General features: G+C 55.1%; 4 protein-coding genes across 4 annotated transcripts; 2 read left to right on the forward strand and 2 right to left on the reverse strand.

The window, feature by feature from the left end:
* Positions 1-405: 405 nt before the first annotated feature.
* Positions 406-3,832, forward strand: GUITHDRAFT_136838 (hypothetical protein; the record flags this gene model as incomplete). The annotated part of the gene is made up of 20 exons (XM_005835249.1): positions 406-477; positions 572-703; positions 753-1,011; positions 1,158-1,273; positions 1,325-1,401; positions 1,449-1,647; positions 1,696-1,875; positions 1,922-2,052; positions 2,106-2,301; positions 2,345-2,377; positions 2,592-2,635; positions 2,686-2,791; positions 2,849-2,906; positions 2,968-3,013; positions 3,065-3,143; positions 3,196-3,270; positions 3,323-3,397; positions 3,448-3,555; positions 3,606-3,662; positions 3,728-3,832. The coding sequence occupies 20 exons, from the start codon at positions 406-408 to the stop codon at positions 3,830-3,832; spliced, it is 2,148 nt and encodes a 715-aa protein (XP_005835306.1).
* A 70-nt stretch (positions 3,833-3,902) lies between these two features.
* GUITHDRAFT_105934 (hypothetical protein) lies at positions 3,903-8,729 on the reverse strand (the record flags this gene model as incomplete). The annotated part of the gene is made up of 20 exons (XM_005835250.1): positions 3,903-4,046; positions 4,098-4,159; positions 4,312-4,432; positions 4,640-4,723; positions 4,896-5,021; positions 5,093-5,337; positions 5,570-5,597; positions 5,894-6,004; positions 6,334-6,399; positions 6,568-6,648; positions 6,694-6,787; positions 6,891-7,046; positions 7,094-7,146; positions 7,198-7,267; positions 7,322-7,449; positions 7,502-7,592; positions 7,803-7,973; positions 8,025-8,092; positions 8,139-8,195; positions 8,244-8,729. 20 exons carry the CDS (start codon positions 8,727-8,729, stop codon positions 3,903-3,905), a joined length of 2,442 nt encoding a protein of 813 aa, XP_005835307.1.
* Positions 8,730-9,195: 466 nt separating this feature from the next.
* On the reverse strand, positions 9,196-10,941 carry GUITHDRAFT_105935 (hypothetical protein; the record flags this gene model as incomplete). The annotated part of the gene is made up of 9 exons (XM_005835251.1): positions 9,196-9,352; positions 9,402-9,546; positions 9,600-9,860; positions 9,907-10,451; positions 10,499-10,542; positions 10,587-10,632; positions 10,693-10,748; positions 10,799-10,843; positions 10,891-10,941. The coding sequence occupies 9 exons, from the start codon at positions 10,939-10,941 to the stop codon at positions 9,196-9,198; spliced, it is 1,350 nt and encodes a 449-aa protein (XP_005835308.1).
* A 1,859-nt stretch (positions 10,942-12,800) lies between these two features.
* Positions 12,801-13,384, forward strand: GUITHDRAFT_45804 (hypothetical protein; the record flags this gene model as incomplete). Its single annotated transcript, XM_005835252.1, has 4 exons — positions 12,801-12,895; positions 12,980-13,085; positions 13,134-13,229; positions 13,274-13,384. Coding segments are annotated over 4 exons (408 nt in total), but the record flags the coding sequence as incomplete, so codon positions are not given.

A 13,384-nucleotide genomic window follows, 5' to 3' on the forward strand; every position in this document is an offset into this window, starting at 1 on the left:
AAGGGGTAAATGTGGGAGGTTCCAAAGTGATCGAACAAGAGATGTAGAGAGCAGGGAAGGGAACAAGAGGAATGAGGCCGTTGGGTGTTGGGGGATAGAAGAGGAAAGGAGAGGAGGAGGATGGAACGTCCAGGAGAGGAGAAGAGAGGAGGAAGAGAGGGAGGAGGGTCAGACTACAGATCTTCACGTGTCCTCCTCGCCTCCTCCCGCCATGGATCCTTTCAAGCAGTAGCAGCCATAGATCGCAATTCCCTCCTAGAGTCGCAAGGTGCAGGGGTGATATTGATAGACAGCATAAGAGAAGGGGTGTGAAATAGGGATTATTCAAGGGAAAAATGGTGGTGGGGTGGGACGGAAAATTTGCCTAGGGGTGGGGTGTGGGCTGGAGGAGGAGCAAGGTTTACCATGGCGGCAGAGATGGTAGAGGGGCGGCTGGTGATGGCGAAGATCAAGGGATTTTCATGGTGGCCAGCGCAGGTATGTGATGAACGCAGAGGAAAGAAGCGATGGTGTTGGATGTTCGATGGTGGGCTGGGTTGGAGCGTACTGCGCGCCTGAACCTTGAATGCAGATCGTCAATCCAGCAAGCAAGGGCATGCAGGAGAAGAATAACGGGAGCCGCTTTGTGTATTTCTTCGGGACGAAGAGATACGGTTGGGCAAGGAGAGAGTGTATCCTCCTCTTCACCACCAGCCTCCACTTGGTCGATCGACCGTGCTCATTGCCCGACAACTAACAGGACCCCGCCCCAGGTTTCCACTGCGAACGAGCGCAAGTTGAAGGCAGCGTTGCAAGAAGCGCAGAGGGCTGTTGTCGACTCTAGAGATGTCGCAGACTTCGAATCCAGTGTCAAGCGGCAAGGCCTCGGTGTCTACCTGGAGTCCAACTCCGCAGGGTCAGCTGCGAGCGCAACCGATGGCGCAGACGAAATCCGCAGCATGAAACGGAAAGCAGCCGAAGACAACGCGTCAGACTCGGCCAGCGAGAAGGATTTCAAGGCAAAGAAATCCGGTGCGCGGCTCTGCCCCTCCAGAAGTAGGATAGAACGGGTCGATGCATAGATCTCTCAGATTGAATTCCAGAATAGATATGGCGGAGTCCGATCATTGTGTAGATTCATTCTTTATTGCAACCTAAAGTGCGTCACTTTCTGACAGATGCAGCTGCAGGAGCAGGTACCAAGGAGAAATCGAGATCTGCAAAGGACGCATTGAAGTTTCATGAGAGCAACGACGAGGGCATGGATTTCGCGTGGATCGGCAACCCCACGCATGTAAGAGTTTGTTGTTTGTCTAAGGGAGGATGCTGAGATTTTCCAATGCAGATCAAGGATGGAAGGAAGTACTATCACACCTTCATGAAGAATGATCAAACTTTCCGATGCTACGACTGTGCTTACCTGTACGAAACGCGGCCTTACCATGCTGGGGCAAGTGAGATTCCTGCAGGAAACCGAACAAAGAAGATGAAGAGATGTACATCGTCCTCATCAAGGAGATGTGGGAAAGCGACGATGGCAAGAAGGAAATCCAGGGGCACTGGATCTATCGGTCATCGGACATGCCCAAGAGTGTTGAGATGCTGCACAAATCGGAGGTGTTCTTGTCCGACTGGGTGGACTGCAACCCTATCGAGAGCGTTGTCCAGGTGGGCTGCCGCTGGAGCAACGAACGTTTGCTGATGGCTGTCCTTCAGAGAGCTCCCGTCATCTTCTCCCGCAGCGATCCGAAGCAGATGAACGGGAAGTTGCTTGCAAAGTCCAAAGACCTCCACATCTGCCTCAGGAAACTTGAGCCCAAGAGTGGGAAACTTCGCTTTCTCAAGGATGTAGATGAAGACATCGTGCGGCGGATCCTGCCAATGGACACATCTGAGGTCTTCTCTGCCCTCCTTGGCCGAACCCTGTGACCTTGACGACCAGGACGACTCGGGCGACTTCCACCGGCAGCCCCCCAGGGACTACGATCCTCAGGTCCTCGAGAGGGCGGAGAAGTGGATCCCCCTGGAGCTGAGGCTCAAGACGTGGACGGGGATCAAGTCTATCAACCAAAGGTCAGCAGGGAACTTGCTGGAGGGAGAGGAGGACTAAGTGTTGTCCGTTGCAGCAACAAGCTGCCGCAGGCTCCCAACCCTCTGCGGCACGACACGAGGGTCACTGATATCGCACTCTCCCCTTCCGGCGTCCATGCGCTGACTTGCAGCATCGGGGGGACACTCCGGCTGTGGGATGTGGAGTCCGGGTCGATGAAGATGCAGTGGAAGGACTTGGAGGAGACGAACAGCCTGGACGAGCTGCACACGGTGGCCTTCACACATGGGGGATCGAGGAAAGTTTGTTGTGCAGGTCGACAAGGGTCTTCTGACTTGGGTGGTTCAGGTGTGTGATGGGGGGGTGTAAACGAGACCGATCCAAGTGGGACGATGGTAGGAGGAGGAGGAGGAGGAGGAGGAGGAGGAGGAGGAGGAGGAGGAGGAGGAGGAGGAAGGCGGGGGTGGGAGGGGGAGGATCGCTCGAAGTGATTAGAGCGGAAGGCGAGGAAGTCAACAGCCTGATCTGCGGGTTCATCAAAACCCTCTGCGTTGAGACTCAGGCTGTCCTACAACGACTTTGCCTCCACAAAGCTCCAGTGCTGAGGTCAGCGAGCTTGACCCTTGCTGCTGCGATCAAGCTGAACCGTGCATCAGAGTTGAGGTCGGGTGGAGTGAGGAAGGAGGGGTTTGCCTGTCGGAAAGTGCTGATGGAGCCGTGGTGAAATGGGTGTTTGATGGAGAGAAAGAACTCTTTGAGAAGGTGAGAAGTTTTGCTGCGCCCTCCTCCTCTGATCTCTTTGCCCTTCAACATCGACAGGCTGGTGATGTCTTCTGCGAGAAAGCCGGTGGGATAAACCTGCTGTACCCCCCGCGAGGTAGATCGTTGATGCTCGTTCCTCCTCCTCCCCCTCCCCCTCCCCTGACCGATTCGACCAGGCATCGAGGCAAGCTGCATCGCCGTTGCTCACGACCGGGGACTGAGGTGACTGCCAAGACTTTCTCCCATCTCTCATCCTCATCCTCCCGTCTCCAGCCTCTACGACCTCAAGACGATGGAACGGTGTGATCGCTTCGACGATCTCTTCTCGTTCGACTGCAAGGAGATCACAGTTGTGAGCAGACGTGCCGAGTCATCAGTCAGCCGCAAGATTGACATCCTTCCAGGTCCCACCCTACGACGACAACGCCGTCTCCACCGCCTGCTGGCAGACCCTCCTGCTGTGCGGCAGAGAGTCGAAGGTGAAGGAGCGATCCTCATCCTCCTGCTTCTGACCCTCTCGCGTTCCTCAAGGACGGTCACCCGCTTGTGAAGTTGTTCCAGATCTCAGGGGCAGGCAAGGAGAAGCATACCTGCCCGAGCAGGAAGGTACTTGAGACCGCGAGCATGGCGCCTACAAGCCTCCTGATCCCCTTCAGATCACGAAGCTCAGAGAATTTCTGCCTCCTGTCGCCGATGTGGACAAGAAGATTCTCTTCGGACGCAGCTGCCTAGCAAGCAACGGCCGGTACGCCATCCTGGCCCAGGTCGAGCAGCAGCCTCGCCTTCCTCCCTCCTTCTGAGCGGAGCACCGCAGGGCTTCCGCGTGTACATCTGGCAGCTGAAAACGGGATCGGCCGTCGCCATGATCGAGGTAGGAACCTTGGCTGAATGCTGGATGTGAGCCCAGGAGATCTCTGCTGACTCCCTGCTGCTCAGCACGGGCCGAAGTCTGAGTTCCTTTCCCTCCTCCTTCATCCCCAGAAGAAGATACTGTGGCTGGGAACGGCGGCAGGGATGGTCGAGCACTTCCGGCAGGAGTGAAGGGGGGAAGGGGGTGGGGGGGGAGGAGGAGGAGGAAGAGAAGGAGGAGAAGTTGGCAGGGCCATGTGTATTACTTGCTAGGTTTAACGATAACATGAAATTCTTTCCCGTTGCCCGCCAGGTGGCTGTCCCAGGAGAGCTCAAGAGAAACGTCGAGGTGCCTGACCCAGAGGTTGGTGTCGAAGAGCGGAGAAACCTGTCTTGCAAGTTCCGTCTGCCCTCTCAGCCTCTCCAATCTCTCACTCCTCCTGCTCTCCTGCCCCACCAGCGCTGACGCCACCTGCTCGTACTCCTCTAGATTGATGGCGACCATCTCAGGCCTTCCCGCTGCTCGCATAGTCAGGAGGAGGAGCAGGAGGAGCAGGAGGAGAGTGAGAGTGGAGGGGGAAAGGAGTTTGAAAGGGGTGCATGAGAGATTGAGGAGGAAGGAAGAGCAGCAGAGGGGAAGAAGGACGAGGACGAGGAGAGGAGGGGCAGACCAGCGAGGCAGAGGGAGGCGGCGACGCGGGAGATCATGCTTTCTCGTGACAACGTGAGCATCGGAACGCCAGCCCACAGGATGTCCGTCGCAGATGTGTGCGCGTTGACTAGAGGCGTATCCTGCTCTCCGTCACAAGAGCAGCAGAAGAAGGGGAGGGGGCAGGGCGGTGGCACGAAGAGAGAGAAGGTGAAGCAAGGGGGGGGGGGAGGCTGGAAACGTGGAAGGGTGGGGGGGACGAGAAGGCAGAGATTGAGGATGAGCAGGATGAGCAGGAGCAGGAGCAAGAGCAGGAGCAGGAGTTGGAGACGGGGGAGGAGGATTGGTACCAGGAAAAGGTCAGCAAGCGCTCCTCGCTCAAGATATTCTCTCTTAGGAAGGGTCTTTCCGAAAACGAGACGATCGCTGCTGACCTGCACAACTTATCAGCCCTCCTGCTCCATCCCTTTTCCATCCCCTTCCCGCCCTCTCTGCTGTCTGTCATAATCTCTCAATTTCCCCCTCCTCATCATCATCTCCCCTCCTTCATTCTCAGTGTCCTCCTCCTCCTCCTCCCCTTCCTCCTCCTCCTCCTCGCAGACTGACCCCGCGGGCAATGGCCTCTTTGCGGATATTCTCCACAGCAACCGGAGGAAACTCGAGGAGCCAGAGCAAGGCATGAGGATGTTGCTTGAGGATTTTCATCCAAGTCTGAAAGACGAGAGGATCGATCTGAAACAAGTCAGCTCCTCCTCCTCCTCCTCCTCCTCCTCCTCCTCCTCCTCCTCATCTCGCATCATCACCTTGTACAGCTGGTTGAAGCAGGCCAGCAGGATCCCATGGGCCGGAAGCTCCGCAAAGTTCTTCCTGCTCACCCTGGAGCTGGGGATATCTGCCCAGCTGGGCTGCTGCCGGTGGTCATTGCAGAAGTAGCTGTGCGGGAGCAGGAGAAGTTTCTCGCTGAAGTGAGACTGAAAGTCCGGAGGAGCAACGACTCGGTCGGCGATCATGTGCTGCATGTACGGCGCCCCGGTGCTCGCGCAGAACCCTGAAGAGAGGATGAGAAGAGGAGGAGCAGGAAGAGGCAAGGAGGCAGAAGAAGGAGAAGAAAAGGAGGGAGAGGAGGAGGCAGGGATGCAGAAAGAGGAGGAGCAGTATACTGTTATAGTGGCGGAGGTGGGAGAGAGAAGGTGATGGTGGTGGTGGTGGTGGACCATGAGGGTTAGGAAAGGATGGAAAGGGTGGAAAAGAGGGGAGGAGGGGGAAGGAGAAAGGTATACCCATGTAGGACGTTTGCAATTCACTCGGCTGGAAGGAAAGCGAACGAGTAAAAGGAGAAATCGATTTTACAATCGACATGAAGTGATCATACAAAGCCAAACAGAAGAAAACAAAGTACAGGAAAAGAGCTGAACCAAGCAAAAGGGAGGGAAGGGAGAGGAGAGGAGAGGAGAGGAGAGGAGAGGAGGGGAGAGGAGAGGAGGGGAGAGGAGAGGAGAGGAGAGGAGAGGAGGGGAGGGGAGAGGAGAGGAGAGGAGAGGAGAGGAGAGGAGAGGAGAGGGTTCAAGACAACACATTTCTAAAAGCAGGCATTCATCTCCAACCTTGGACGCAAAGACCTCGTTGGCCCGTTCCCCCCCTCCAGTGTAGCCGACCAGATCGATCAGCACGTGGATTTTCTTCTTGTTGACCACCTTCGCTCCTTGTACTCCTGACTGCATCTTTCAACGCTCGACCTCCAAGGAGGAGAAAAATCGCCTGAGACAGACGAGATGTCGATGAAGTGCGACTTGCCCATGGCGCCTCGAATCTCCCGAGCAGATGTCAAAAGGGGGGGGGGGGGGGGCGGGAGAGAGGAGATGATGACGGAGATGATGACGATGACGATGACGATGATGAAGTAGAAGAAAGAACGAGTGAAGAGAAATGAAGCAAGACATCAGGGCTAACGAGGGGACAGGAGAGAGACGGAGTTGAGTAGCAGAAAGGGGGACGAGGAACAGGAAAACCCAGGGAGGAGGGGAAGGACTCAACAGCTCCTGACCTTGTTCCGCCATATTGGATCTCCCGGGTCATTATCCCCATTGAGAGCGAAGACAAATGCTTCGATCTGATGCAGGCAAGCTCAGACCCTCGTTTGCAACCACCAGGACACGCTCCTCTCCTCTTCCTCCCCTCCTCCCTCTGCTCCTCTTCCTGACTCTCATGGTCATCTCCCTCCTCCTCCTCCCTTTCCTTGTCCATCAATTCCTCCTCGACCAACAAGAAACTTGCAGACCTTCTGGCCGTGGCTGCTGAAGACGCTGCTCATGAGGTGGGAAAGGGAGTGGTCGCCGATGTTCGAGGACACCCACCCGACCTGGGACGAGCTCAGCTCCTGTGGAGTAGCAGCAGCAGCACCCACCCGCAGCTTCTTCTTGCTCGTCAGCGCTATCGTCGTTTTCATCGGCTTCGGCAGAAGGCTTCTTGTCAACCTGATCGCCCTTGCCGCATATGACCTGCTCCATCTCAGCCTTCTCCTTCGTCGCTCTCCCTGCTCCTCCTCCCCCCTCTCTCCTCCCTCCTCTCTCCTCCCTCCTCCCTCCTCCCTCCTCCCTCTACCTAGCCACCAGTAACATCTGGTCGACGCTGAGGGGATAGACAAGAGCATGGAACGGCTTCACGAAGAGCGGCTGACCCCCCGACTCCAGCTCACGTGCTAGCTGCTTCTGCAGCTTGGCGAACTGGGTGGACCACTCGTCCCACTTGCATGTGTGTCTGCAGAGACCCAAGTGAGGAGGGAGGGCGTAGAAGAAAGATCTTACTGTAGAGCATGGACCAGGTCGTTCAGCGCTTCCCAGTACGTCGGGCGGATGGACTGCCAGCACAGTGTGAGACGCTCATGGCCTGGGGGAGGGCGGTTTCTCACCAGAGCCTTCTTGTACATCTTGATCGCTTCATCCCACCGGTTCAGATGCTTGTAAGTGTCCCCGAGGCACCTGGCCGACGGCCGTCACTCCCCAGCTGACAACTAGCCACCTCCTCAGCATCACTTTGGCGCTTCGGCCAGCAGCGGGTTCAGCTTCATGGACTCCTTGAAGGCGACGACGGCAGCCTTGTAGTCTCCAAGGTCGGACAGAACGATCCCAAGGTTTGCCTGCCCTTCCGAGAACGATCGCTCCTGACGTCGGCACCCGTCAGCGGTCCTGCCCTCCTCTCCCTCCCCCTCCTACTTTGAGGCCAGCTGAGAGAAGGTTGCGAGCGCGCACTAGCTGCCCCTGCCCCCAGAAGATCATCCCAAGGCTCATGTAAGCCTCCGCCATCCTGCCAGCGCACGATCAGAGCACCAGCGATCCATCATGATAGCGCGTGCCTTCGATCTAGCCGAATCGCCTTGGCAAGATGGACCATAGCACCGGGAATGTCTTTTTCCTCCGAGTAAACCGTTCCCGCAAGCAGCTCGCCGAGGAAGTAGTGGAAGGATGCCTGGTGAGGAGCGAGCCTGATCCCCGTCTGAGTAGCAGGCAGAGTCACTCATGACGCTCCTTCAGCCTGTCAAGGAGTACCCGAATCGCCCTCTGAGCCATCTTGATATTCCCTGAGTTCTTGTAGGCGTTTGCAAGCTCATGGTAGAGCGACGGGTTCTGCACGGGGCTGGAGGAGATTGCTTTCTGTATGGCCTTGACCCCTGACGACGTGTCTCCTCTGCACCCACCGACAGTCAAGAGAAGACAGGAAATACTCCGACGTCTCTACCTCGCTTGCAGCATTCGAGCCAAGTTAGCATGCCCTTCAGGGGCAGATGGACTCAACTTCACCACCATCTACACGATCATCTCAGCACAGCAGAACGCATGACACTCTCCTCACCTTGTATGCATCTTCTGCCTTGTTGATCTTTTGCAATCCGGAGTATGCGTTCCCCAACTTACATGCAGTCAATTCAAGCAGGGGGGTGATGTCTCATCAGCAGACCTGGTTGTAGGCAGCGACGAAAGTAGGATTGAGCTTGACGGAAATTTGCAGCTCTTGTACAGCGTCTGCCAGAACTTTCTTGTTCCCCTTTGCTGAGTCGTACAGAGTGCTTCCAACGCCAAAGTAAGCTTCAGAATATGTCGGAACAAGCTTGATGGCGTCTTTGAAGAAGCGAAGGGCTTCATCATGCCGATGTTGGTTCATCTGAGTGAGCCCATAGTTGTACAAGGCAAGTGATGAATCGGGGTACAACTCTATCGCTCTCATGTAGCAGCTCTCGGACACTTGATAATCGTTCCCAAAGTACTTGTTCCCGGCAACCATCAGCTCTTCGAGCGATGGCTTCTTCCCTACTGGGCAAGGCGAAGACGACTGTCCTCTTGCCATCTTCTTCTTCTCCCCTGGCGGCTTCTTCCCTCTGCGCTTCTCCCCCATCGCCATCGCCATCGTCCACACCGCCACCATGATCCACCATTTCCCTCGCATCCCCACCAGTCCTCCGCTGAGGCGGGTTGCTCTCTTGCAAGGCGTGCAAGGCGTGTGGAACAGTGGGCAATTCAAACGTGAACCATCTGAACTTGACTCAGCATAGCAGGGCCTAGCCTGTAGGCTGCAGCCCCGGAGGTTGCCAGGCCCCGGGCCTGGGCTGCCATTTGGCCCGTGTCTTGTGACTAGACTTCAACGGGGACAAGTCCGCGCCTGACTTCCCAGCGCCGGGGCAGACCGGACTCCGAGACTCTGGGATTTCAATCATTCACGAATCAGGAATGGTTGCAATCCAATCTAGCAGTGAAGTTGCTTTTATACACTTGTCGTCGCTAGACGGGTAGAAGATTGATTTACAGCTCTTGCTTCACAGGTTCTGCTCCTGCAGGCTGCTGCAAGCTTTTGGATGCTACATTTCTAGAGAGCAGAGTTCCATTGTACCTGGCAGACAGGCTCATTCCCCCCCTCACTTGCATACACCAACACGCTGGTACCCGTCAAAGTCAAGCCTGACAAGCACTTGGGTGACATTGAATCCTCTGTCTCCTCCCCAGTCCTTGGCCACATGGAGCTCTGCATACTGACTGCGGAAGTCTACCCAGCTGGCAACAACGCCTGGAAAGCTGCGAGCAGCTTAGGAGGAGGGAGTACGACCGTCCGCGTGTGCTTCACCTGTCGATCACACCCTTGACGTGGGTTTGACAAGCTTCGCATCCCATGCCCTCAACCTTGAGCGCGATGATCTCCAGGTTCTCCCCTGGCGGGGCGAGTGGGGGCCCACCGGAGAGGACTAGGAGCTCCGGGAGGAACGTGAGGACTGCGAGGGAGGGCGTTACAAGGGGAGGAGGACAGCCATCTCACAGCACATACCGACAAACACCAACGTGAAGAGCATCAGGCGCGAGCGGTTCCAGCCCCGTCTCAGCGCCAGGACCCACTGCAAGGATAGCCAGGTGATGGTCAGGAACCTGATCTGTGTCCTGTAAGGGCCGAGGATCTTGTTCATCCCCGTGCATCCGATGTGAGCGATGTTCAACGTTGCCAGGAGGTTCGCGCCGAGCTGGAGGAGGCAGCAGCTGCTGCCCAGCAGTCCGGCAGAGAGGCACTGCAGCCAGTCGAGCAAGGAGGCAGCTGCGTGAAGGTAAGAACAGAGGAGTCTACATGACGGGAGACGCACTTGCTTTCGGTGTAGAAGCCTTGTCCTGCTCCTTCGCACTCTCGCCGTTGACATGCTTGTCCTCGGCAGGAGCGTTGTCGTTTTCGAATGAAATGATCTCTGTGGGAAATCCGGCTGCTGTGACTTTCTGAGCCGCTTCTGTCACAAGTTTGACGCCCTCGAACTTGTCTTTGACATACAGGGTAGCCGTGGCTTTCTCAACTGAGACATCGTCCGTCACGATGCCTTCTATGCTATCAAACACTCCACGGACGGTGTTGGCGCAACTGATACATCCCATAGCCTTCGGCTTGAAATGCACGACGACCGTGGCACCTGTCCCGTCGCGCTCCCCGCGCTCCTTTACCTCTCCATCCTTCTGCTGAGAGCGAGTCATCTTGGCTCCTAGGTACAAGATTTCTGGGCTCATAGTGACGACGATCGAGATCAGGGAGGCAACCATGGTCGTGAATCTCTGATGAGGGATCGGAAAGTTGATGTACCAGGCGAAGGACTGGGCGATGACCGTGGAAGCGAGCAGGTGGGGCCGGAGAGGTCCAAGGGCACTGAAGGGTTGTCAGGGCAAGGCAGGAGAATCTGGATGATGGCTCACGTGTTGAATCCAGCACACCCCAGCGACATCGCATTCAACAGCACCTGCCATCCCAGTCTCATACGCGACCTTATCTCACTTCTCCCACCTGTATCAGACAGCAGGACGAACTCAGCAGCCCCAGGACGCTCCACCTGCGCCATAACGCATGAGCAGGTGACGATGATACAAGGAGAGAAAGCTCAGGGCCATACCATGCGTATCTATGTGCGGTCCTAAGGACCTGAAGCTTCAGCCATTCAAAGGCATCCTGAACTCTCCGCCGTCAGCAGCATGCCTCCTCCCACCACCACGGATCACCTCGTAGACCTCCCGGACTGCATGTATGTGATATCCCACGGCGATCTGCAGTACAAACTTCAACAAGAACTCAAGTGCCAGAGGTTTCTCACGATGCAAACTTGGACCAACAAACTAGCACATGCCCTGAGGAGAAAGATCATTTACGAAGCAACGATCCAACAGACAACACATTCGCATGAAGCCTTCATCCGTGACTAGGTGCAACCTCTGCATCCCTGTAACAAGAGGGCTGTTAGAGCGTTCATCATCCTCGTTGTAAACTTCCAATTCCGTCTAACAAGGACGTGCCACAAACTTCTGCCCCTGAGAGAACCTCGAGTTTGTTCTTCTGGCCGTCTCTTCAATGGATTGGCAAGTTCGTCTTATCTCATCTTGTGCTTCATTGCTTCGAATATCACTTTGCCCTTTGCTTCTCCTCCTCCATACTTATTGTCAAAGTCCTCCTGTCCAGATCCCACTGACGACCTGGTTCTTCCCTCGCTTCTCCCGTCTCTTCCTTTCCACCACATCACTCCTCTCATCTCTTCGAACATCAGTTCCATCCTTTCCTCTTCTCCCTCCTCTATCGCACCTTCCCTTCTCCCTTCCCTTCCCTTCCGTTCCCTTCACTTCCTGTCCATCTCCGAATTTCCTGGTGGACCACCGTGTCGCTTTCACTTATGAGTCTGGACGCACCACCCCTACCCCCAAATTTCAAATCTCCCTACCCAGCGAAATCCGTCCGGTCATGCTGGACCCTGCCCCCCTGCCCAGCGCGCAACACCTGACGATGCTCCCATGGCTCCTCCTCCTCTCCTCTGACCTCTCCTCTCCTTGATAACTTCATCTCTGTCGTACCTCTGCTCCTTCTCCTCTCGCTCCTTCTGCCCCTTCTCTCGAAAATCTCACCACTTCCCGTTGCGTCTACCCTTCCGCTCTTACTCCCTTAAAGTGATCTCCCCCTCCCCTACGTGTTCTTCCCTCCTCTGCACGTTCTTCCCTGTTCTATCTCCCTCGTCCCTGCTTTTCCCTACATCTTTACATTCTTCTTTGAATCTCGACCACCTCCATTCATGTTTATGAACCTTTCCCCTTTCCCAAATCTTTCATCGAATACCTTCAGATTTCAACCCTCTTGCTCAAATCCTCTATCATGTGCCTCCTTCCCGCTTGAAGTGTTTCTTCTGAAGCGTTTCTTCCAATTATTGTTCTGGTTGTCTCGGGCGGTGATTACAATTGAATCTTGTAACTGAACTTGGAGCAGATGAAATATTCAGCAAACCAAGAACTCACTGCTGATCAAGACCGCCATCGTCGTGTCTCACTACCACGATAGATACAGAATGCTGCTGCAAGGAGATAAAATGCTCTTGACGAAGTTTATCATACTAAGCTTACATCTTTTGCTGATCTTGCAAGTATCAGAAGAGAATGCCGTGATGAAATCTGATTCCGACTACAAATCCCTTATGTTCCCAACAAAAACGCTCGAGAACTCTCAACCTTCATTTGGGATAAGAGAAAAATCAACCACGGCCGCGGACCAGTCTTTGAAACGGCAAAGGCCTGAGTATTCAGACAGCCATGATCAACATAGGGGGAAAAGATTGGGCCAGGGGACGCCAGTCCGCGTTGTCAAGAAGAGGCTTGGTACATAACTCTTCCCCCTTGTCGCCCGATGATCCCTTGGCGAATTTCTTGCAGAGCGAGGATTTCGATCGAATAGGAGAAGTGACCTGAGAAATCGAAAAGTTCCAGCTGGTTGGGATATGTGCCGGTATACATCACCGATATGTTCTCAAGAGACTGATGTGCATCGCTGCTAGCAAATTTGGAGAGCCGGTTGGAGGTAGCAAGATGTTTTCAATGAAGGTAATTCGTTGTGATCCATTGCGGGATGGCCCCATACAGACTGCACGTGCGACAGGTCCCCCTTTGTGCAGACTACAGGATGAATCCTGCGGACAAGTGCGACCGCAGCTGTTCTTTTTGTAGCGCTCGTGAGTTCGATGACGGCAGGTTCACCCCCGCGGATTGCCTTGAGATGCTGAGGGCTCAGAATCGGGATCTGGGACTAGTCGTGGATCTTACATTCAGTGATAGATATTATGACGGGTAAGTGGACATATGTCCAAGAACGAAGGATATTTCTGGCTGCTCTTCGCCTGCTTCCTTGAGCTGAAGTTTGACTTGTTGCAGGAGAGAGTTCTCTATGAGGGGGGTGGAGGTGATCAAAATCAGAGAGTGCGGCCATGGGGTTATCCCAAATAGAAAGAATGTGGTTGCCTTCATGAATCTGGTGAAGGTATGAAAGAAAACTCCCGTGCAAGCGTATCTCAAACGTGTTTCCTAGGCATTCACAGCAAGAAAGCCGGACAAGTACATCGCCGTCCACTGCACTCATGGCCTGAATCGCTCAGGCTACTACATCGTGAGTTTCCTGATCGAGGTAAACGCCGTGAGCGACGAGTCTCTTGGTGAACTCAATCGAAGGTTTTGCACTTCACCCTCGAACAAGCCATGGCAGCATTCACGCAGGCATCACCGCCCGGGTTGTGGGACAATGAGTATATCCTTGCCCTGTACAAGCAGCACAACGCTGGA

The sequence above is a fragment of the Guillardia theta genome (assembly GCF_000315625.1).
Source record: "Guillardia theta CCMP2712 unplaced genomic scaffold GUITHscaffold_22, whole genome shotgun sequence".
Taxonomy (NCBI): Eukaryota; class Cryptophyceae; order Pyrenomonadales; family Geminigeraceae; genus Guillardia; species Guillardia theta.